Genomic DNA, 25,833 nt, shown 5'->3' on the forward strand with positions numbered 1-25,833 from the left:
ATCTAGGTTGTAATTGAAGAACGTTGTGGCACAACTGCTGAAAATGATATGTGGTATTTTTTCTGAAAGGATTACTTGGCCTCATTATTAAAAAATCCACACTGCCTGGAAATATGCAGTGTAATGTTTCCATTCTGACTTGACATGATGTTTCTGGGGCAAGTAATAGCCTCCAGTTTATTTCAGGTCAGATACCTCTTTGTGAAACCTGCTGCAAAAATGCACCTTTCGTACAGGTTCTTGTAGAGAATGCTGCCTGGTAACTCGGACTTCTCTCCTTTTTGTCCAAAAGATGTAGTTGCAGGTCACACTCCAGCAGAGCAGGTTATGAATAGAAAGCTCTTTCCTAATCATTGGGGTCTTCAAAAATTATTTTCATTATAAAAAGGCTTTTTCCTGCTCCATTTTAATGTAAAACCAATTCATAGTTCTTCACATTAAGTTAATCTAAGTGTTTTTGTTGTGTGTTGCCATCTGATTACTTTGTTTTCCTTTTTTTTTTTCTTTGATAGCTTTATTTCTTGCTCATTTTTTTCCCATATGATTAAAGTTGATGGTCCAGAAACTTGTTTAGTTCTATATTGTAGTTCTATATGTAGGCTGCATCTAATTAGATTGCTTACATGATTGTCAGAAGGCATACTGTATTTTCATATTGTTGCAATAAAGCAAAAGGATTTTTTTAATAAGTTTTCTTAAAAGCTCTAGAAGTTGAAACTTTAATGTGCTCAGCTTATGATGGAAAAATTGGTGCAAAGTAATATTTTTTTTAAATCACAAAAAATAATTGAAAAAATAATCTATTTTTTTATTTATTCAGAGGAGGAGGTAAAATGTAAATTTTAATTCACAAAGTTTTCAACAGTTCAAAAGATAGCAGTGGGCTATGTTCTGCTTTTGTTTTAATTTTTATTTATTATTTTTTATATTATTATTAATAATAATAATAATTTGTTAGTTTTTATTTATTTATTTAAAAAGTTTTCCTTGAGACTTTCATGATAATAGCTGAAATTTTATGTGAGGTTGAAGAGTCAATTTGCATAGCATTTGTATGGAAACTGGTGTCGACAATGAAAAGGCTGCAGAGTTGCCCTGTACAACAGCAGGCAACTTCAGTCATAGTCTAAGACTCTTGCAGGCCTTGAAGCATAGTTCATCTTTTCTTTAATAATATTTTTTGTATAAGAGACAGACCAAATTTGCATTTTCTGCTTGTAAAATTTCAGTTGTAGGTTCAAAATTAGCCTGATTGATGTATTAAGGGTTCAAGTTAGGTTTATGAATGACTGCCATGTAATCAAAAGCCTTATTTTGCAATAATACTGTAGATAGCTCGTTAATGAACGTGAACTTACATTGACACAGGTGTAGAGACCACTGTATCAGAGTTGTAAATCTAAAGGACTTAAATTTGTAAAGATATTTAACTTTTCTCAGTATACTGTGTTCATTTTGACTATGTTTCATGACGGTTGAAGCTTCAAATGCATTTAAGAATTACAGGACTGTATAATTCTAAGCATTTTTTTAAAATCCTAGTAAATGTTTTAGAAAGTAGGAAATAGTGTTTAAATGTTTAAAAGTAAACTTTTCAGTAAACTGTGTGGCAAAACATACAATGAAAGAGTCTCTCAAAGCAGATCAGAAAAGGGGAATTAGGGAGGAAAAGGAGGGAGTGGGAAGTTTCTGCTTCTCTTTGTGGAAAAAGCAGGGGAAATGCACACGCCCCAGTGAGTGATATGTGAGGATTTTTGTGAAACAGACATTTCATCTTGAGGAGTTTTGACTAGCTGTGTTAACTTAAAAGGCAAAACTTGCAAGTTCTGTATAGCATTATAAATTAAACCAGTTTTAAACCTTTGTAATTATATTATATAAAAATGGATGTGTAAATATTTAGAGGCTTTGTTTATTGGCAGTATTTCTTGTGTTTATTTCTGTGAAATCAAGCATCCAGTCTGGAAGCCGTGGAGTAAGATAGATTAGTTTAAGTTAATGAAAGTTGTGATTATACAGAACTAATCTGTAGTCTGTATTTTTTAGCATGTTTGTTTTCATCACAAAGGAATTTCCCTTTGTAGAGAAGAAAATAGCCATTTAGGCTACTTAATACAAACAAGAAATACCTGTATTTCCACAAATATTTTTTTACATTTTTTTTGGCAGAAACAGGTTTATACCCTTTATTTCACTGTGAATAACTTTAATTACTTAATTTGTGAAGTGCAGTGATACTCTGAGCATTCATTGTACTCTGCATCCTCTATGATGTTAAATAACACAGTTATAATGTGATATATATGTAGATGGTCATGATCATAGAGATGTATTCTTTCATAACATTTGGGCTATTGGTTTTGTAACGTTAACCATCTCAAAAGATCAGAATGTTAGCATTAGACACCATTTTTTCACATCGTTTTCTCTAGGTGTTTAATCTGGGTGATTGTACAAAAAATATCTTTCACAGATATATTGTAATGTACTTAAATGCAATAATACAGCTACAGAATAGTGTCTTTCTGTATTATCTAAAAAGAAATAACTGGACTGTGTTGTTTTGATGTAATTCAGTATGCATTTTTGTAGCAGAGAAGCTCACCCAAACTAAAGTACTTTTACAGACCTCTTGGAATTCAAGGGTTTTGTGTTACATATTTTGAGTCCTTTTGTTCAAGAAATGAGTAAATACCCAGAACTGGTCTTAAGGTTTGTCTTCACTGTATTGTTAGCTCAAGTTTGGTTTTGATTCAGTTTATTTTGTGTTCAAAACTGCAGTGTGGGTGAAAAATACTTCCAGCTGTTTGGTATGGTGGTGTGGTTTGAAGCTCAGGTATTACTTATGTGAATTAATAATATAGTAGTGAGTTGCTTCTTTACTTAAAATAACTCAATCTAACTGTGAAGATAAGCCTAACTACATTAAATATGTTTTGAAATTAGTGCTGGCAGTTGCTTAGTGTATTTTTTCTGTTTGTTTCTAAATTAGGGTGTTTTGTTGTTTGTTTTTGGTTTGGTTTTTTTGTATGGTTCTCAAAACTGCACAGTAGGAGACTTGTACATTTAAGTACTAATATGCCCTATTGTGCTTAATTCCCTTGCCTTTGTCTGCCAGTGTATCTCATTGTTCTTATTTGGACTATGACAGATCCAAATTCAATTTAAACTTTACATGTTTTTGTTTAGTAGGATAAGATTGTTTGCTTGTTGTGTCTTGACTTGCAGTTGTCTTAATAAGTTTACTTTGAACACCATAACATAAGATTTTGTATGTAATACTTCTATAGCAGAGACTTTTACTAATGACTTACTGTTTTAAGGGAGGGGCTAATACCTAGTCAGCTGTCCTAGCCACATGTTACTGAAAACCATATAAAAATTTTATAACTGCTTTTTTTCCTCTTCAGTCTGTGTAACACTTCTTGTCCCTTTGTAAGGTCATCTTATGTAAGATCCTGGCCAAATGACCAGGTCCCTTTACAGATACACTGAAAGCCAACCCCTTGTCCTGAGGAGCTTGTAACTGGATAAGGCTGCCTCTTTTTTTCAGAAGTTTGCTTGAAACATCAAAATATGTCTGTGTGCCGTAGCTGTTTGCATCCTTGCAAGCTGTCAAATTTAGATTCTTCAGCTTTTTTTTTTTTTGGTTTAGATATCTCAGCTACTTGACTGGAAAAGGGTTTTTTGGAGTATTTGTGACCTGTTATGAAGTATTTCTACGGTAACTGCATGGAAGCAGAAGTCCCCTTTCTTTTCACTGAGATTTCTAATCTTATTTGATTTACATATTGATACTCCAGTCTTTTTTTTTTTTTTTTTAGGGTTCTTCTCCAAATTAGTCTAAAAAGTTACAATTAAAGCTCTCGGGAAAACAAAAGCTTTTAGAAATTTTGTAACGTTTTATTTTTACGTAGTAAAACAAAACAAGACGTTTTCATTTTTCTTCTTTCTTTACTGAAAGTCAGCTGCCTCTTACCTTGACTGCCTCTCCAAAGAAAAAAAAAAAAACCACACACACCTTTAGACTGAAAGAGTTTCCCAGCCAGTTATATTAGCTTTCATTTGGATTTTTGCCTGAAATGTGGAATATCCAGGTTGCCATTCTCTGCCCAGTTTGAGGTGGGTTTAAAATCCAGGTCTTCAATATTATGGGCAAGCAGCCTGGGTGAGATCTTGGATCCATATCCATCTTTCCACACTTCATCCAACCTGTTTGGTGCTATGGAGGCATTAGTCTTGACTAAATTTGGGGGCAGAGGTCTCTCATGAGTTGAATGGGGATGAGAGAAGGGGAAGCTAAAATTGAAATATAGTGGTCCAGGCTTCTTAAGGGAAAGATATTTGAAGTGACTGATGGTACACCTCTAGTAAGTGGAAATACTTGCAATGCAGGAATTTCTCACAGTACTGGACTGGAGGAGAAACTTCCATGTTAACTGGAAGTCAAACTTAAAAGTAATTAAATAACTCACATTAATTAGAACAAATTGCCATACGGTATAAGTGACTTTAAGTACAAAGCATTTCTGTGGATAATAAGTATTGATATTTGCTAAAATGTGATTTAATAAAATAAAAGGATATAGGTCTCGATGCTTCGGGAGAAGCTGATAAGTTTGAAATTAATTATGGGCAGATACATTTTTAGATGTTTTTCCACTGTGCTGTGGGGATGTTAACAGCTCTTGTTTTTCTTTTCTAGTACAGCTCATTATCCTGTCTGTGAATCCTGAGCAATGTAGCTGGATTGTGTATATAGACTTGGTCTTTATTTTGTAGCTTCTTGCAGTCTGGTCTTTGAGTAACTGAAATATGGCTTATACCCTCCCCTCAAATTTGACAAATTAGCCTATCTGTGAAGTCCATGGACTATAAGGTTTTTGTTCATAGTATATTTTCCAAAGAAAGATTGGAATCGTGGGTAAAAACATAGAATATGAATATATGCACAGTAAAAGAAAAAATCACTAAGGAATTTTTGGCCCACATTTGTCCTAAAAACTAGGGGGGAAAAAATTCCCGTTTGTAATACTGGCAGCTTTCAGTCCAATACTTTGAAGTGGAAAGACTTTTTGTGTGTGTGTGTGTTCCTAATAAATACTAGGTTCAATAGCCTAAATTACAGTAGATATCAAATATTTTCAGGTTTTGTTATATTCATGGGGGTTTTTTTCTTCTTGTAATGATAGTTAAGCGTTTGATCTTCTGAATTTATTATGGATATTGTACTAGTGAGAAGTCAGGTTATATTGGGGAAAATGAAAATTACTGTTTGTCTTCTGTTCAGAGTCTGCATCTGTGGACAAATCTGTATCCCATTCTTGCACAACTCCTTCTACATCTTCTGCTTCTGGACTGAATCCAACTTCTGCGCCTGCTTCATCTGCTCCTACAGTTCCTGTCTCACCTGTCCCACAATCACCAATTCCTCCATTACTTCAGGACCCAAATCTCCTTCGACAGCTGCTGCCTGCACTGCAAGCCACCTTGCAGCTTAATAATTCTAGCGTAGATATATCCAAAATCAATGAAGGTAAGGATTCTTTAAAGTTGATGTAATCTCTTATTTACACATATTAGTGTATTATTAGATACTAAGCTGTAGTAAATGTGAGCCTTACTTTAAATGAAAAGTGAATAAATGAATGCCTAGATAAAGCGGGGATTGTTTTTGTTTGTTTGTTTTCTGTTAAACCTTTTTAAATTAGCCAAGGAACGTTTAAGGTTGTTAAGCTAATAAATGCTGATGTATGTGAGCAGTCTAATTGAGACTAGTGACTTAATTGCTGTATCAGCATTCATCTGTTGCACAAAATTTAGTGAGAGCTTTTTGTTCTTTTGTTTCATGCAGTGTTCTTTGTTTTCTGTAGTTTATGCTGCTATTCTAATAATATGTGTTTGCAAATACTGAAACTTCTAGGGATTCTTAAATCTTGTTGCCTATCAACTTTTTTTCTTTAGTGGAATATGTTACCCTCTCTGAACAAAGGTAGCATATCAGTAATTTTGCTAGCAACTTAAATTGTGTGCGTGTAATCGGTGTATCCCTTAGATTTTTGTCACGTTGGCCTAGTTTGTTAGAAGAAAGCTTAGAACTAGCTATAGTGCCTTTCTCTGCAAGAACAGGTAGAGTTGATGCATTTTGAATGTAATTTTATCGAATGTGGTGTCTGCCTGTGGCAGGTTACTGATGAAGAAAGTGGTGTGGGATTTTTTTTTTTCTTCTTTGAACTTCTTGTGCACTGATCACCGATTTAAATAGGAAGCAAAACATTTACATGTAGTGCCCAGAGTTAATTATCTTTAACTTTTTAAAAGTGCAACCCATGAAAGTCAAAATAGTAAAATTTTATAAGGAAAAGCTGTTAATTGACTTCCTTTTAATCAGTAGGTATTATGGCTTCATTCAGTACTAATAAGTGAGTTGGTTATTGTTTTTTCCTGTGCAGGGAGAAGCTTTTAAAACTGTAGTGCACTAGGTTGGACTAAAAAAGTAGGAGTATTGTGGTTGTTTGTGTTAAAAAGTGAAAGGTCCAGTCAAGACTCTGATTGTATTTTATTAGAGAGCTGCCAATTTAAGTTCCTAGTCATTTTCTCTTGCCATATCTGAGCAGCAGCTATGTCTGTCTTGGAACAAGAGTGTTTTAATATTGTTCCGGTGGCACACGGGTCTGGCTAGCAGGTCCACATGGACAGAGTTACTTCACCTTGCACAGCAGGACTGCCCTTACTGTGCACATGATGCAGAGTTGTTCTGTGGTTGTGCTGGTGAGTCAGTTTTTTCAGACTTGTATATGGGTAGTGTATGGTCAGGAAGTATCCCACAGAGCCTGTAGACCTCTTTGAAAAGATTAGTTCAGAAGCTAGGTCTTGTCGGCTCATACTGTAAGATGCTCTTCCTGTGTAGTGCAGTATTAAAACAGTTGGTTGAAAATGATTAATTTTTTACTGGAGGAGGGGGGGATGGGACAGCTAAACCCAGAACAAATAAGGTTTGTTGGTGTGTGTTTGGTTGGTTGGTTTGTGCGGGGGTTTTTTGTTGTTGTTGGGGGGGGGGGGAGTTGGTTTTGGTTTTTTTAGAAGAAACACTGAGTGTCTGGATTTTTAACTTGAAAGATCTTTTCTTTTTTCTTGAACAGGAAGTCTACCCCCCTATCTCTTTTAGTGAGTTAGTGATACTGCTTTTTTTCCCTTTTTTTTTTTATTATTGTAGTTTAAAAATAACCCCACACATTCTGCTTACTACAATAACAAATTGAACAAATGTTCTCTTTATGTTTACAAGAATTATTATTGATCCATAAGGTCAAGCTGAAGAGTTAAAGTTATTTTCTAAAATAATATTTTTAGTGTATGTCTCAAAGATAAAACTACTAAATAAAGGACTTGCTTAGACATGCCAAGCATTCATGAATTGAATTCAAGTAATTGAAAAATAGTTCAGGTGGCTCTTTGGTCTATTGTGGCTATAGGAACAAAATCTGATAGAAAGTGTGGCTTAAATGTATTTAGCCAGTTTGAACAGTTTAAAGTGATGTTCTAGAATTGCCAGTAAAACAGAATGTTTGTCTTTAGTTCTAACAGCAGCTGTGACACAAGCCTCTCTGCAGTCTATACTCCATAAAATTCTTACTGCTGGACCATCTGCTTTCAATATCACTTCCCTAATTTCTCAAGCTGCACAACTGTCTACGCAAGGTATTCAGAGTCTTCTTTTCACTTACATAAAATTGTTATGTTGCATTTTATAAAGGCCTATACAATTGAAACTTGCAGAAGCTGTCTCTTGTCGTATCTTTGGCTGTCTGGTGTGGAGGATGTCGAATGACTTCTTCTTCCAAAGATAGGATAAGAAATTGTTACTTGAGGAGCAGGAAGCTGACATGCAACTAAGTAAATATGCTTCTCTGTCTCGCCTTTTGGGATTTTCTTTGTATGTTAACTAACTCTATATGAGTAACGTGAAACATGTGCGAGACCCTCTCAATTTATTCTGAACCTTAATTAGACGTTATATAATGTTCAATATAAAACACAGCTCTTCCTTGGTTGAACACCCTTTTTGTAATACTGTGCAACTGTGACTCTTGAGGGAGGCCTTAAATTCTTAAAGTTTATTCTCTCTGGTGGGGGGGGTTTTGTAGTCTTCTGTAAATAGTATTTTTCAGCTTCCAGGCAAGATATTCCTTCAGGTATCTTCGATACATTCTGGTTTGTAACTTAATAAAGCTAGAAACTTAAAGCAAAACAATAAATGCAGTCATGTTATTGAGTAGTTAAGCAGTACTGTGCTAATGCTGATTTTTTAACCAGTAATTAAAACATGAGTGGGGAACTGCTGGTAGATGCCTAGAAGGGGTGAATAGGTTTATAGTAAAATGTACATGCATTCTTTCAGTTAAATGAAGTTGAGTACTCTAAAATAGGAACCACAAATGAAACTAATTCAGTCTCTTGATGTGTAAAAAGCATTGCATAATAGCTTCTTATCTTTCCCCCTCCCCTCAAGTTTTAGAAGTGGAGGGTTTGGGGAAAATACAATTCTTTAGTTAGGATTGTTGTTGAATATTTGATTGTTCCAGTTGTTCACCCCCCGCACCGTCTCAAGGTGAGTATGTTTTTGTATATTATCTAATATACAGCATACTGCAAAATACCAAAAGTAAATCTAATTCACATTTAAGATAGGATATGGTTTTATTAAAAGCAATCCTTTTTTTTTTCTTTACAGCTCAGCCATCTAATCAGTCTCCAATGTCTTTAACATCTGATGCCTCATCGCCAAGATCATATGTATCTCCAAGAATAAGCACGCCTCAGACTAACACCGTTCCGCTTAAACCTTTGATGACTACGCCACCGGTATCATCGCAACAGAAGGTAAGCTCCTTTTGATTTACGCCATATTGTAGTAAGAAACCATTATAGGTAATATTAAGTGTTGCTGCTATATATCCATGTGCTAGCACTTTATATATAGGATGATAGAATATGTATGTTATATTTCCCAATAGACACGGAAACAACTGGAAGCAACTACTTAGCTGTATTTTTGCAGTACAGCTCTAGCATGGAATTCTAGTACACTTTTCTGTTCTTGAAGAAAATCTTGTGCTTGCCTCAGATGCTGTCTGGAGATATTACCAAGAGACCAGTATTTTAACATATTTAAATGGAAACAAAAACTTACCCCGAAGGTAGCAGCTGATACAGTTCTCTAGACTTTAGCCAATAAAAGATTTTTAGAATGAGAGAGAAATTCTTGGGGAATTTGACTTGATATAGTCTCAAATTTGGTTTAGAAATGTTGTAGGTGTTTACAAGGTCAATAACAACATGTCCCTTTCCCTTCCTGCCCCCATTCATTCAGAATTCATTAATTGGATCAGTGACTACTAGGAAACATTAATTGAAGCTAACAAATAAGCTCCTAAAGTTCTTCCTAAGGATGAAGTAGAAAACAAAGTTGTCTTTTTTACTTTTTTTTTGGTGTGTGTGTGATCCCTCTAGTGGGTCACTCTTCAAAGGAAAAATGTCTTTTGCAGAATCTGAGCTCAGTATTCCATACAAGTGGTGATACTGAGGAATAAATAAGGTTGAAGCTGAGATTATTTATTTCTTTATTGAATTTCTCTGTCCAGCAGATCAGAGCCTCTGTTTTGCTGTGTACAGGTGAGGAAAGTAGATTTAATTAGAGGCACTCAAGACAAACTTCCACTTAAGGGTTTTTCTTTTTCCTTGTTTAAAGACTTGTGATTCATATTATAGGGCAAGGGTGGCAAGAGTTACTGGGTTAAAAGACCTATTATGAAGGAGGATTTTGTTACTAAAGGGGATTGAAGGCAGAGCTATTGTTTTGCACCCTCTGGTGGAAAGTAACCTTTTACATTCAGGATCGCTTTGTAGTGATAGGTAGACCTGCTGTACATAACACTCTTATGCCTTTTAGGCAAGTTTTTAAAAAAATTTAAAAAATAAATAAATCAGCAGTTTACAGTGGTGTTCTGTCTGTCAAAAATGGAAGTCTGTTGAGGAGTTTTTGGTCCTGTCCTAGAGGTTTGCTGTTTTCATGCAATGGGAGTTTGTCCTGTCTCTTTGTTGTACAGATCTTTCCTTCAAGTCTGAGACCCTCAGATTTTAACACGGTTTATCAGTACTTTGCTTGGTGTATGTAGTATATACCAGAATAAGAAGCATGACTCTAGACTTTGGGTTAAGACCAGTCTTGTTCTCCATATACTCCTACCCCCCACTTAGCTAAAGGCATCTTTCTTTCAATTTTCTGCTTGGAAGAGAACCTCTTATGTCTTTAAGATCTTTAAGGAATACTTTTATCTTCAGGAGGACAGATTGCATTCATCATTCTAGTCTAAATGCCTCATTTTCTTACATGGGAATTTTTTCATGGGTACAAAGAAAACCAACTGATTCTCCCAGTTTGTTGTGATTGACAATGGTACAGTGAATTGTGAAAGCCTCATGCATGGACTAATCCTGCTTGTTGTCTTTGTTTCTGCCCTTGGAGTGCATCCTGAATCTATGTGGTCACATCCCATAGCTAGGTGACAAGTATTGACATTATCAAATAGCAGACTTGAAACAAAGAAGGGAGATGTCTGGCACTTTCAGATCCTGGGATATGAAAAAGAATCTTCTTGTTTACTGTCAGTAACTGGAAGTTGATCTCTTCTGGTCTCTACAACCCAGAGATCTGGATCTACTCTTTATAAAGTTCTGATTATCAGCTATATGATAAACATGGCAAAAGCTTTATCCTTTGCAATTTTCTTTATCTACAGTGTTTTCTGAAAAAAGACTTGAAGGAAGGACAGCTCAGTAGGAGTTTTTTTTCCTCCCAAGACATTTATCCTTGTTTTATAAACTTAGCTTCTTTAGTATTTATCATCCTGCTACAAATGTTTTTCTAGAACTGTGCAGACAAACTTGAACCCACTGCCTTTCACCCAGTATCAAGGCCAGCATTATACCTATGAAGTAGGTGGTGTGGCAGTAAACTATGCCTTAAGAGAAAGTGAAGGCAAGCCAAGTGTTGTAAGTAGGGCCAATCTGTCTTGGTAGACCAACTGTATAATTGAATATGCTTTTGGACACATAAGCCTTCCCTCAGGTTTTCAGTAGAAGCAACAAACTTAAAGGCTAAATGCAGTTTGAGAAGAGTTGATCTGAGTTTAGTGCAAATCGTAACTACGGCAAGGCTTCCACTCCTCAAAAAAACAACAAAATAGTTTGTTATTTTATGCTTTGTTCGATACGAGAATCTCCACTTATGCAGGGCTCTGTGATTGCCTATAGTTAGTGACCTGGCATGCAGGATTTCACCTCTGGTATTTTCAAAGGAGGGTATTGTGTGTTTTATTTATATATATATATATATATATATATATATATATATATATATATATATATATATATATATATATATATATAAAAGTTCTTCTGAAAGTAGTAATGTCTGTATTTTGATGAGCATACCATGACACATTTTGCAATTACTGTATTTTAATCCATCTTTCCTTAAGACTGCACCACAATGAGGTGAGATTGCACATCTGGTTTATTTTTGAAGCATATATAATGTGGTTGCAATCAAAGTGTTAAGTGTAGTAAATTTCTGAGTTACTCATTCTAAGCTATAATGTCTTTGCTTCAGAACGCCATTAATCCTGATGCACTGTTGTGTGTTATTATATACATTGGCAAGTTTACACTCCCCTTCCTCTGTGAGGAAGTTAAAACTCTTACTACACTGGGATATCATAACCATAAAAGCTTTCTATTTTCTAGGTATGTCAAGTAGCTTCACAGATCAGCTAAACGGAATTAGTAGTAATGCTTGACAGCAGGAGCTTTTCTTGGTTTTTGTGTTCCTCAAATCTGGTGCTAACAACAGAGCTGTTGAAATATTAACATGAATTGTTTGTGTGTTAGTCCCAGAAGTAACAAATTCTGGTTCGGCAGCAGATACTTTTCCAGTTCAGTAGGGAAAGAACTTGTATTCACATAATTCAATTCCGTAAGATGGGATTGAGTTGAGAATTTAGGTGGTAATAGCTCCAGTGTAAGCACAGCTGTTTTAGTACTCCTTTGGATATGTCAGTCAGGTTAGGTTATCCAGTTGTAAGAGTTTGAGGTAGATTATGCATAATCAAGATGTGGTGCTTTGCCAGGACACACTTGGTTTCAGAGCAAAAGCTCATTGGCTTAGGGTGCTTCTATGCAGCAGGCGTAGACAAAGCTGAACTGGCACCATGCAAGCAGAGCCCAGTGCCAGATGCCCACATACTTGGACTGGCTCTGGGAACAGTTAGTGCCATTTGCACCGTGGGGCTTGTTACTTAGGACTGCATGAACGTGCCTGTACTGCTTTTAAGCTCAAGCTGGTATGTCTGCCTGGAGGTGTGATGTATGCATACGGCAGCTCAGGTGTCACAGACTCCAGGATCCTAGGCATCAGATTTTGCTATTTAGCTGTGCCTGTGTTGTATGGTTAGAAACTGTTCTGAATTTCTGCAAAATAACTGTGTAAAGCAGATGTTACACAGACCTGTCAAGCTCAGTGAGAATGTTGCTTATGGAATTTTTTTTTTATTTAGCCCTTATTATTTTTCTGTTCCTGGTACACTTACAGTTTTTGAAACACTTGGAAAATAGGGAATAGTTAAGAGTTTTTGTGGCTCACGTATCTCATAAATCCCAGTTTTTCTTTACAATCTATTTTTATTTTCATTTTTACCAGCCAAGGAGCTGGTTAGTTTTCCAGTTGGGATCTGCAAGGTGATTGTATTCTCTCTGATGGACTTTCCTTTTGAAATTGTTCCTTCTGTTCAAACAGCCTTTTGTTATGTCTGCTCACAGGGTGAGCAAAATTCAGGCATGGATAACAAAGTTCTTCATGTCATGCATTTCATTAAGATACTCGGGTAGTCTTTTTTCATAAATCAATTTATGAACTGCTACTATTTTGCCCCCCTCGACTGTGTAATTCTGTCTGATTTCAAAACCCTGAGTGATCTTACAATGATCTTGCTGTATCTTTCCAGAACCATGACCTTTTCATGTGCTATTCAGACTGGTTTTGGCTTTTGATTATAATTTTAAAAGGTGGCTTTTCCTCTTAGACATACAAGTAGGTTTGAGATTACATTAAGATGTCCTGTATATTTAAATAAATGAACTTATGTCTTTAGTTTACTTTAGCAGATACTGTCTGACTTGCCATCTGTGGTTTGTTTCACACGAGTCTGTTTCTGAAACTGAGAATTTCTGAAGGTTCAGATGACCTAGTTAGTAATCTACACCAGCTTGATGTCAGTAAATGCCAGACAGGCTGCCTGATTTATGTGTTTTGTCTTTATGGATCCCTAAACCCCATTTTCGTCCCTCCCTCTTTCTTAAAATTTTAGCTTGATTTTCCAGAGTGGGAGATAACTTTTGGATCTGCTTCCTCTCTTGTACATACTTTAAAAGGGACAGGGATATGCAGAGTATGGGGCAAAAAGAAAATCTTGAACTCCATTTACTTTAACTTAGACACTAGTATATTCCCAAACTTCTAATCCTGTTGTAGTTCAGGAATTCACAGAAAAAAGACCGTATCTCACTGCTGGTGTCAATATCTTCAGTGTGAATGTGTACTACAAATGAAAAGCAAAAAGCTACTGGCAACTCTCTTTTTTAGTCATTTATTAGTTTAGAACTGACAGAACAGTTAAAAAGGGGAAGTAGCAGACTGATAAATATGCTTTAGATTTTTTTTTTCCATTTCTCATAGAGATGTTGTTATACCCTTATGACCTAATTCTGCTCTTGACACTGTGTAATGTATTTTCAAGTAGGGAACTTTTAAAGTGAAAATTTCTATTTGGATAATGAACAATTCTTCTGAGGTTGAAAATGAGCTTGGTGCTCACATGGAAGATAGGGTCAAAAATGAAATTGGGTTGAACTATTGTACCTAATAAACTTGCAATATTTTGACAAGTCAGATGGCTCTAAATTTGCTTCTATTATGTCTGTTAAGTACTCTTTCTATTTTAGTAAAAAAAGCTGTCTATCACAGCTGTGGAACTATAGGTGACTTTTTAAAAAAACACTTTGTGAAGAGTACAAAAATTCTGTCAACAAAAGACCTTGTATCAAAAAAACCCAGTGGTCTTGTAACTTGTAATTTCTGTGGTTTTGTCTGGTTCTTACACTTGATATTTACTGTGGAGGAAATCTAATGAGGTTTTGAACTTTCCAGGTTGCTACTCCAGGTGTTAAACAAGGACCAGCTTCACAGGCAGCACCTCAGCAGCCAGTAATAGCTGACAAGCAGGCAGGTCATGAACCTGCCTCTCCACGAAGTCTTCAGCGCTCAAGGTATCTTGAAATACTCCTCTGTGCTCTCCTCTGGTTTTGCTCTGGATGCAATGTATGCTGTATGTGTTGCAATATGTGGATTCTTCTTTGGCCTATTTATTGAACATACAATTTAACTCTGCTGAAGGGATGCAGCTAAATATCTCTGTTACAGAGCTAATGTGATAGACTCTCCATTTTAGGACCACCATGAGAGTTCCATTTACAGAAGCAAAATAGAATTAATATTTCTGCCCTGTCACTCTGGAGTCAGTTTTACAAGTGATTCCTTGTATTGTGATTTCTGAGTTTGGAGTTTAAATGAGTAAGAACTTTTGTCTATCGGGCGATTTTGCTGCTTTACTGAAAAATACTAAAAAAATGAAGTACGTTTCACAAATGCTTTTTCTTGGCCAGACTTCTTTGTCAACATTGCAACCTATTCAGATGTTGCATGATAGGAACATTTAGTCATGTATTTACAAGGTGGTTTTAGAATCTGTATCTTGTCTGAAATTTTTGGGAAGATGGGCTTTTCATTGTATAGGATGCTGTGCACTTTACCATATTGGTTCCAGGGGCAGTAACCAAAGATTTGTCATAAGATCCTTCTGTGATGGAGTCATGGTCTAGAACTGTGGCAGGAGGAGATTGCAGGTTGACTTTTTAAAAAGTGCATCATCGCAGTGGATTCCTGTAAACCTACAAGGTGTTGCATTTCTTAAAAGCTAGATTTTTAGAGTGGTTGAATAAGGTGTGTGGTATGATATTAACAAACAAACAAACCAGAAAAACCCCACCAAACCCAAAAAACCCCACAATACTCTTTCCTTGTCAGCATACCTGAAGCTACATGGTCGTGCTTTGCAGATCATAAAACGGTGAGGTCCTTTAATCTGACCTTCTGGGACTAATAATAAGGAGGACCTTCAATTACATGTCATCAATGTGCTAACTTATTGTTAGAGTTTCAAACCTGTGTTGGTTTTTGTTGTTTTTGTGGGGAGAGGGGGGTTATTTTGGGTTTGGGTTTTTTTGCGGGGTGGGGTTTTTGTTTGTTTGTTTGCTTGGCAGTCCTGTCCCAGTGACTGGCTTTACTGGAGACACTGTGATATTGATCAGTTTGAGGGTACAAACAGAAGCAAGTCACAAGTTTTTGAGTCTTTGATGTTGCCTATCTTACAGACACTTGATTCTAGTCTTGGGCAGGTGTCTAACCTACAACTCATTTTCCTCTATGGGTAGAATAAAGACGTAGTGTACCAGCTCCAGTCTCTAGTAATTATGGATGGTGCTGTTTAAAGCTTTCTGAATTACAGTCCCAAAAATAAAATTATACTTGGCAACCAGCTAAACCTTTTTAATAAGGGGACTAGAGCTCTTTATAAGGAGTGGGGAGGTTTGGGGGGATAGCTCTGTCACAGGCCCTTTTGTCCTTTGCTGATCACCCTCTCCCATAGGAAATCTTGCTAAGGAAGATAGTCATATTCTTGGAAACATTCACTATGGCCTGGAGTCTGTGTGAAGTGATAGTGGTGGGCGTTTGGCCTGCAAATCCATACACTGTACTGTGTCTCACAGACACACCCCCCCGCCCCCCCGCCTTTGGGTTATAGGACTTCCTACTCTGGCATAACCCTTACCCCCCTTGAGTTCCCTTGAGGGATCTACTGGCCCTCTGCAAACCATTGCTCTGCTTGGCATCAGCAGTTTGCTGGAGAAGGGAAGCTGAGTTTGTCCCAGCAACTGTACCATTGAAGCAGAGGGGTCATGCAGGTAGCACCGTCGCGTATTTGAGGAGGAGGTGCAGGAGGCAGTGCACAAATAGAGTGTGCAGCCTAATATCAAAGATACTGTGACAATGTTAGTATTGTTTAGTGTCCTATACCTCTCAAATTGTAACACGTTTTTGACAGTGGTATATTGTGCATCACAGGTTCATGCATTTCTGTTTCTTTGGAAGTGTCTCATTTGCAAAAAAAGGAAGGTTAAGGAACAGGTGATTTGGAAAAACCTGTGTGACTGGTATTTTCTTCTGTTCAGTGCAGTGGAATTGAATGAAAGTGAACCAGCTCAGATGTAGATTTACTCATCCGCAAAAGATTTCCTGTGTCTGGGCAGTATTTCTGAATTGAATAGAACAGATTATTCCTTTGTAGGTGAAAGCAGTCAGTCAGACTGGGGACTGCTCTTGGGGCTAACTCCCTGTACTTTTTTATAGGAATGAACAACAACTTAGCAACCTGAACTGTGGACAGGTGGTCCAAAAAGAGGCTCAATGAATTAAGGTTGCATTTTTCTACAGCTTAAATACACATTCATTGTGCAGAAGTTAATTACAACTACATTTCCTTTGCTTTTACTATCACTAAAAGTTTTAAGCGAATGGAGCTAAAATTATTTTTAACATGTTTGGGAGGAAGCACTGTCTAAGAAATATGTGAATAGCTGTTGATAACTTCAAAGTTGTGAACATTTCAGTCAGGTAAGTTAGGAAATTAATGCAATGTAGGCATACGGTGAGTCTTTTTGTAAGAGATGATTTCAAAGACACACCATGAATTATGGCTGCTTTAAAAATGGAACTAAATGAGTGCTTCCATAATTAATAGTTTCATCAGGTTGCTAGTTTCTCTTTATTTCTAGAAGGGACTGGGAATATTTTTCCTTCACCTTAGAAAATGCAAAACTGCTGGAGAGGGAGGTGTTTCCTCCCATTTTTTTTAGGTTGTAAGATTTTGTAGTTTTTAGTAGTGTATTTTAGAACCATCCTGTTTTCATACTCTTGTACAGATGTTTTTTTGCCTCTCTGGAAGCAATCCATTACCTGTGGCATAGTCAGTCTTTAACTCATCCAGCAGCTAAGGCAGGTATTTGGCTTTATTGAAGCATTTAAAAATATAGCAGTAGTTTGGAACTGTCTGTCATTGCTGCATTCATAGCTCCCCCTGCTGCTAACATAGCAGTGCTAGGATATTTTGTGACAGTATGTTTTATTCATAATTAAGATACAACTTTATTTTTGAGAAACCCACAGATTTTATTTATTTTCCTGAAATGTTTCTGATGTGTTTAGTGATTTTTACTGATGAAGTAGGAGTCAGAGAAGCCAGGCTGATAAATGAAGAGGAGACAATTCGTAGGGGAACTTTGATCCTATTAGAACTAAGGAGTACATAAGCATTGAAAGTGATGCCTCAATTCTACTTAGTTAATAAACGTAGCCTTTCTCTGCACCATCAGTATGCTGATGCTGTATGAATACATAGAAACATAGAATACTTTAGGTTGGAAGGGAGGACTTCTAGTTGTGATCTAGTCCAAGCCCCAACTCAGAGTAGGACCGGCAAGTTTGAATTGCTAAAGGCATTGTTTAGGTGATTTTTTTTTAATATCTCTGAGAATCTTCTAATGTTTGACTACCCTTTTGGTTAAATATTTTTTCCTTATGTCTAACTAGAATTTCCCTTGCTGCAACTTGTGTCTCTGCCTCTTGTCCTATCACTATGCATCTCTGAAAAGAGTCTGGCTGTCTGCTCTCCCCATAAGTAGTTAAGAACAGTAAGAAGATCCTTCAATCCCCTTCCCTCAGCCTTCTCTTTTCCAGACTGAATGAAGTGCATCACTTCAAGTGCAGTTTTTTCAGCCTCTCCTGATATGGCATGTGCTTCAGCCCCCTAGTCATCTGTGTGGTCCTCTGCTGGATTCTTTTGGTGTGCCAGTTTAATTCTTGCCTGGTTTTGGGCTCCCCACTACACGGTGCTCCAGGTGCTGTGGGGATCGCATAAGCTCTGAAGAGAGGGGAGGAATTGCTTTCTTCAACCACGCTCTTGCTAATACAGCCCAGCATGTGCTTGGCCTGCTTTGCCACAGGGATGCGTTGCTGACTCGCATTTAACTTGTCCACCAGGATCCTCAGGTCCTTTTCTGCAAAGCTGCTTTCTACCCACTCAGCCTGTTCTGTTCCATGGGGTTGTTCCAGTATTGTTGCACGGGGTTATTCCACCCCAGGTGCAGGACTTTGCATTTGCCTTTTTTGAACTTGGTTCGTGCCTGCCCATTCAGGTCCTTCTGGATAACAACCTACCCTCCAGCGTATTGAATCCTCCCCCCAAGTAGGTGTCATCCACAAACTCGCTGAAGGTGCACTGTCTGCCACTGTCTAGGTTTTTAACAAAAATGTTAAGCAGTATTGGCCCCACTATTAATCAGTAGAGGACAGCACTACTCACTGGCTTTCGATTGGTTTTGTACTGCTGACTGCAGCCTTTGAGCCCAGCAGTTCTTTCAGTTTTCCAACCACCTTACACATGGAATATGGACTGGATAAGTGAACAGTTTGGCTTTAACAGTACTATGGGAGATGATATCACAGGCCTTGCTGAAGTCAAGGTAAACAACATCGCTGCTTTCCCTTTATCCTCTGAGTCAGTCATCTCACTGTAGAAGTCAGTGAGGTTGGTCAGGTATAATTTCCACTTGGTAAATCTATGCTGGTGTGGTTTGGGGTTTTTTTTCTTTTTTTTTTCTTTTTTTTTTTTTTTTTTTGGTCTTTCATGTACCTGGAACCCCTTCCAGAGGCGGGCAGTTCCAAGTCTACCTATTGAAGACTTGCTCCATAACTTTCCCAGAGACTAGGGTCAAATGGCCTGCAGTTCCCCAGGTTGTCATCCTTGTGCTTCTTGAAGATGGCTTTAACATTTGCTCTTTTTTCCCCATCATCAGGAAACTTGCCTGCTCACCATGCTGCTTCAAGATGATGCAGCATCTGAGTAACACTGGCCAGCTCCCCGATTACCTTTGGGTGCATACCATCTGGTTGCATGGACATATGTCCATTTGGCTTAACTGCTCCTTAATTTCTTCCTCTGCTATAGGTAATACTTTACTCCCACTGACTCTGCTGATGTGAGCATGTGGGAGGCCTGAGAGCAGACCATACCTGTAAAAACCCAGGCAAAAAAAAGGTGCCAACTATCCTGGCCTTTTTAATGTCCTTTGTCTCTAGGTCCTCTTGCCTTGTAGAGGGGCAATCCACCTGTTCCTTAACCTCTTTTTCCCCCCAGTTATATCATATATTCCCTTTTGCAACTTCTGCTGCCTGAAATCAAGGGAAATTTATGTATACAACTCTAACAAAGCTGCCTGCCAAAATCTTTCTGCATATTTTTTTTTTTTAATATTCTAAGCTTTTAAACAAGTTTGGGGGTACTGAAAGGAATGAGGTTAAAGTCTTTGATGCTGCAGAGCAGTGTGCTGTACCTAATTTGTTGGCTGTTTGTTTGGAAACCTGCTGTAATTCTTTGCAAGTGTGAGTGATTAGGATTACAGTCCAATGGCTGGCATTGGACTGTAAAGGTAGTTGCATTATGCTAGGGTGTTTTCAGTCCTCAAGGGGGTAGGTTAGGTGATGAATTAAGATTCCTCTCAAATTTGTTTTTTCTTCGTATTACTTTATATCACTTGCAGGCAAGTAGTAAGAAAGTTTTTAAGAAATAGTGAGAAATTATGGCCTGTGTTGAAAAGCTGCTGCCAGTGGGAGAGTGATTGTAAACATAATCTTACGAGTAATAGCTAGGTACTTACACAATTAGTACTACTATTTCTCAGTATATGTAGTGCCAAAGAACATAGTAACTGTGATGCACTATCACTGTTACGGTGCTAGTGATGTTCTTTTGTCCTGCTCAAGATTACTGCTTCCTTTGTCTTCCCTTACAAGGGTGGAGAGGACAGAGCAGACTGTTTTCATCCTGACCTGTCCTTGTCCACGTTCGCATGGATAACTAGCACCGCTCTGACCTCTTCTTAGCAAAATAGAACAGAACAGAGCCCTTCTCTGTGAGTGTGTGGGGGATGGAAGTGATTGCATGAATGGTGGAAAGGGAAGTAAGAGTGTAGAGGCCTTGTTTTGCAAGGGATGGGGGAGTAGAAGAGGGCATGTGCTGAAACGTCAGCTTCTGAGCTTCCCCACTGTGGGTTATATACCCCTCCCAGCGCAAGTTCTGGTTTCCTAGAAGATCAGATCACCTGGACAGCAGTGCTTGCAAGGAGGAGACAAACCCCCACATTCTGATCCTTTGTTTGATAACGGTGATACACCAAATAGCAGGTTTGATGCTGGTGAAAGTCACAGTGGAGCCGTCTGTTGCTGATAATACAAAGTTGAAGAATGGTGATGAAATCTTACACGTAGCAGAACTGTGTAGCTGCAGCTCTGGCAGTTGTGTCAGATGTGGTTGGATCCATATGATATGAGAGATCATGCTAGCCCTGATACCTGGGCTTCTGGACGTGTGGAAACTAAATTTAAGTATCGGTGATTTTTACATATTTTGGGGGAAACTTCTGTAGCTCATAGGGCTTAATTTTAGGTGTTCAGGTTGTAGGAGAGAAGTGATACAAGTGACACAAAAAGCCCTACTACTTTACCTAGAGAGCTTAGCATCCAAGTGTAAGGTGGAGGATGACTATTTGCAAGTTGGGAGTACAGGAGTTCTTGTGGATTAGTCAGTCATATCAGTTTACCAAAGATTTACCTAAGCGGTACCCACCTTTTTTAGTCATTGTAGCAGGAATAGGCTTTTATAAAGAGATGGGATTCTTAAGAAGGCCCCTCCCATACATGAAGGAGCATCATGAGGTAGCGAGGAAAAATGTCTTGTAAAGTGGAGTGAGAGGGTAATTATTAGACGAATGCAGTTAAAAAAACCCAAACAAAACAACATTGCTTAAAGCAATGGCTAGAATACTTTGTAGACAATATAATCTTGAGCACTGTGGATGACAAAAGACTGCTACACCAAGATCAACATGAGTGGTTTTTAGTAAAAATTAGAAAAGTTTTTGACCAAGAATTATAGTTGCAAAGTAGAATTGGAAAAGCTGTGTATTGATGTAGTGTTCAGATAATGTAAATGTTGTGTTTGCTTTTGTATGGACATCTGAAAGAGGACAGTCAAAGGCTTTGTCCAAGGCACAGAGTTTTTGATTCATCTTAGAGCACACATATCAGCTGAACATGCCTCCATGCATCTGTTCTCCAGCAGGTTAACACACCAACCAGAAAAATGGCAGCATGAATATGTTCCAGTAAAGCAGTCAAGTTGGTAGCTACAAACATACTGCTCCTGTGAAACTTTTCTTCTCTTGAGCGCTTTAAGTGTGGATGTACAGTATCACTAAGTCACCTAGGTGTTTGTGCTTTGGCATTAGTAAATGGTTATACTCCTCAAAGCCCATATGGCTATATTTTTTGATCAGGACATCAGGCTTTGTACTTAATGATTATTGTGACACTTGTCGATATTCTGTTGAATAAACCTGCTTGACTCCGTCTGATACATCATTACTGAAAATCTTATGTTTGCAGCTATTTGAAGGAAGAACATCCATGTATATATTCTCTATCCAACACTAAAATGTAGACACAGCTTACATCTCTTGAGTGGCTATCAAAGTTAAACAAAAACACCCCACCAACCAAACAAAAAAACCCCTGTTATATTGTAGCACTCAAACAGTTCCCATACAAGTAGGAGGTTTGTGGAAAAGTGGCACAGGTTTGGTCTACCAGAAGTATTTACTTGTGGTTTAAATGCTTTACGTATTTTTGTGGCTGGAAGCAATGAATTTAAAGTGTTTATTTCTCTACAGGTTTACATATGTTTTTAAATGCTCACTTTTATTTTTTTAATTCTTTCTTCTAGTAGTCAAAGAAGCCCATCACCAGGTCCAAATCATACCTCTAGCACTAGTGCATCAAATTCAACACCTGCACCGCAAAATACATCTGTACGACCCACTTGTTCATTAACACCTACGCTAGCAGCACACTTCAATGAAAATCTTATAAAGCATGTTCAAGGCTGGCCTGCAGATCACGCAGAAAAGCAGGTGAGTACACTTCTGCTTTGCTCCCTGTGAGAGTGCAAAATGTGTACCTTAAAATCTGGTTTTCGTACACAGGTTGCTTTTCCTAGGAACTAAAAGTATTTAAAAAAACCCTGATGCTTGGCCTTAGCCAGAAAAGAGGAGAGGGGAGAGAGATTAGGCCAGACCTGCAGGTTTTACATGTGATTGCCATTTAGCAGTTGAGTATTTTCAGTCTCGCTTAAAGTACCAGTGCTTTTGAAATTCTCTCAGATTAATAGCTATCCTCATAACTATTATCTTACTGCTAAAGTTCTGTTGAAATTTACAAAGAACATAAATGTCAACAAATTTTTATAATAATATCTTTGTTATGTGAAAAATGTTATGAATTAGGTGACAGAGTTAAACTATTTGAGACTACTCCACAGTTTGAGTCACTGAGTTGTTAGCTCTGCACAGTGAAAAAGGAACACTGCCTTGTTCGTTGTACCCAGTTTTTAAGATGATGTAGAGGGCTCAGACTGAATTTGGGCTATTTTTACATAATGCGAAATCCAGTAGAATTGCCATCCATATTTTATAATAACTGCATGAAACCTATCCTGTTGTGGTAATACAGCGAAACTGGATGCATGTCAGCTGCTTGGAATGTATTAGTCAAAGGAGCCGTATTGGTTGAGTCTAGTTCAAGTCCTTTTGCAGGCAACCCTCTCTGACACAGTCTGTGTGGGATATTAATCTTGCCTAGCCCGGTTTACTTTGGTCTTTTGAAGAGTGGTTGCATGCTGACTCAAGCCTACACTGGAGGATTTTGGGTAGCAACTTGCAGGATGACTCTTAGAAGTGCAGTCTAGACTGATACGCCATTTGGACTCTGTTTGGGGTTCTTGTTTATTTTCAATAACATTTTCAATTCAATTTTAAGACATTACCAACCTGTACAGAGTCAAATGACTGAGCCATTGCTGTGGAATGTGTGTTTAAGGAAATGGTGCAGCACAGCCACTTCTCTCTATGGCCTTGGCGCATAGTTTTGATAGTGTTATTTTCACTGTGTACTGAACTGACACATATCTTAATGCAGAAAATACAGATTTATATGGTTCATAGGTAATTTTTTTCCCCACTATCAGTAATAAAGATATCAAAAAAACCAGCTAATGCTAGGTGGTGATGTATGCAGATGGATACTTTTACCTTTGTGCCAAGTGTTAACATGCTGTATTGTCCTGTCTGCTATTTCAGATGATTTCACGTGACAGTGTTGTTTATAGACCAGTTTTGAATAGTAACTCTTGAGGGGCTTAAGTCAGATATTTGCTATAAAAAAAAAAACTGAATGAAAGTATAGGTGCAATACACAGTGAAGAAGGTAAGCTAGATGAAAGCGGAGAGGCTAAAATATGCAGTGCCTTGGTTTCTTCAGGTTTCTGACAAGATGCATAGCTTAAATTGAAGTTAGGGCATAAGAGCACATGCCAGAGTAAACTGAAAAATAAGTAAGTAAATAAATTAGGTGAGCCAGGACAGGTACATGTTAAAGCAGTCAGACTTGAAGAAATATACTGTACAGTAATTAGTAGCTAAAACAATTCTTGAATCACTAGCAGTTATCTCGCAGAACTCATAAGAAGCAGTTAATGTAGAAAACTGGAAAACAATCCAGTAATGTGGTTAATTGGAGAGTAGTCAACATAACTGTCTTATCTTTAAGGAATGTGAGAAATGGAATTGTAGGTGGTCTCAACTCAGTAATTGTAGAGGTACTTTGAGTATTGAACAATACCTAAGCAGAAAAAAAAAGAGGAATTTACCTTTTTACAAACATCTGAAAAGAAAACCCTGTTAACAGTCAGCATGGACTGTTTAGAAAGAAATTATGTCAGTGTTTTGTGTGGTGTTTTTTTTTTTCTTTTGATAAAATATCAGGCTTTGGTAATATGGGAGAGCAATAAATGTTATATCCTGATTTGCAGCAAGACTGTTAACACCTCTTAACAAGAATCTTGTCTGCAAAAATGATTTTAAGGCCTTTTAAGTGAGATTACTTTAAGATGGGTGACTGGTCAGCTTAAAAAGAAGTACTTTGAAAGTTCTTATTGATAGTTTGCTATCAGTCTCAAGGCTTTGGAGTTGTGTAGGGAGGACACGTGAAATGATGTCCTACTGGAGACCAGGGTGGTACTCCTGGATGTCAACATGCTCCAGAAAAGAAAACTTTTAATGTAGGGAATTAGAACACAAAGTGCTGCTTTGAACTGGAGAAATGCCAGAAGTTGATGAAGACCTGTGCTAAATACCATTATTTTTGGGAAGGAAAAATCAAGTATAGAAGTACTTAAGCAGATGATGGGTATTAATCCCAGTAGGCAGCTAAGCACCACACAGCTCACTCTCCCCCAGTAGGATGGAGGAGAGAATGGGAAGGGCAAAAGTGAGAAAACTCATGGGTTGAGATAAAGACAGTTTAATAAGTAAGGGGGGGGGGGGGGGGCGGCGGGGGAAGTGATGCAAAAGCAGTTGCTTACCACCAGCCAACCAGTGCCCAGCCAGTCCCTGAGTAATGGTAACCCCTGGAAAACTGCCCCCCAGTTTTATTGCTGAGCATGACATTATATGCTATGGTATATGCCTGTAGTCAGTTTGGATCAGCTGTCCCAGCTGCATTCCCTCCCTGCCTTTTGTCCACCCACAACCTATTTGCTGGGGGGGGGGGGGGGTGTCAGAGGGAGAGAGTGAGAAACCCTTGATGCTGTGTAAGTGCTGCTCAGCAATAGCTAGAACATTGGTGTGTTATCAACACTGTTCTGGTCACAGATCTGAAACATAGCACCATATGGGCTGCTATGAAGAAAATGAACTCCATCCCAGCCAAACCCAGTAAAGCAGAGAATAACATTGCTAAACAGTAGTACTGCAGAGAAGGATCTATTTGAAACAATTTTTTTTTCAGTGTGCCACTTGCAAGAAGTCCTCTTTCCTTATTGCAGTGTGATACACAGGACCTCAGAGTAATTATACTAGTCTCCTTGGTGTTTGTTGAGGAGTTCTCTGGAGTCATATATCCAGTTCAGTGACAAGACTTTAAGAAATGCACAAAGTGGGGATAGGTCATGCCTTCTAAATTTACACTTCTGCTTGTCTCCACCTGACTAAGTGGGGATACTAAAATAATGGAGTTTGTCTGGAAGGGAACACCTGAAAAGGGTTGCAAAGGTTTTTTTCCCCGTATAAGGTAGCTGGAAAGAAGATGGCATTCAATTATTTTTGTCACTAAGGCTTAATTTAGATGGGAAACTTGTCTGCCATTGAAATAGTGCATAGAGACTTTTAACTACTTGAACAGATTACTTTGGAAACTCAGAACTGTGTCATGTACCATCTTTCAAGATGGTTGGGTAAACGTTTGTTAGAATCAAGGAAATCTAAACCATCTCTGCCTCAGCATGGGCCTAGGTTAGACAATCTCTTGGCAGCCAGTGTTGTTCACTTCTGATTCTAAATGGGCTTTTGTAGAGAATTTAACGTACTTCTGATTTAATATTCCCTTTTGAAGTTAGAGTGCTTTGCTGCTTCAAGACACACTCATCTAGC

The 25,833-nt window shown here is 37.8% G+C and overlaps 1 protein-coding gene across 2 annotated transcripts in view; it reads left to right on the plus strand.

Moving 5' to 3' along the window:
* The window catches only part of WAC (WW domain containing adaptor with coiled-coil), a 63,263-nt gene that overhangs the window by 34,598 nt on the left and 2,832 nt on the right, over positions 1–25,833 (plus strand). For both annotated transcript variants that reach the window (XM_072854529.1, XM_072854528.1), the window contains exons 8-12: positions 5,291–5,536; positions 7,579–7,701; positions 8,735–8,883; positions 14,267–14,385; positions 22,074–22,260. In XM_072854529.1, the coding sequence (XP_072710630.1) occupies positions 5,291–5,536; positions 7,579–7,701; positions 8,735–8,883; positions 14,267–14,385; positions 22,074–22,260 (824 nt within the window). The remainder of the gene's footprint in view (positions 1–5,290; positions 5,537–7,578; positions 7,702–8,734; positions 8,884–14,266; positions 14,386–22,073; positions 22,261–25,833) is intronic.

Source organism: Ciconia boyciana, chromosome 2 (assembly GCF_034638445.1).
Source record: "Ciconia boyciana chromosome 2, ASM3463844v1, whole genome shotgun sequence".
Taxonomy (NCBI): domain Eukaryota; kingdom Metazoa; phylum Chordata; class Aves; order Ciconiiformes; family Ciconiidae; genus Ciconia; species Ciconia boyciana.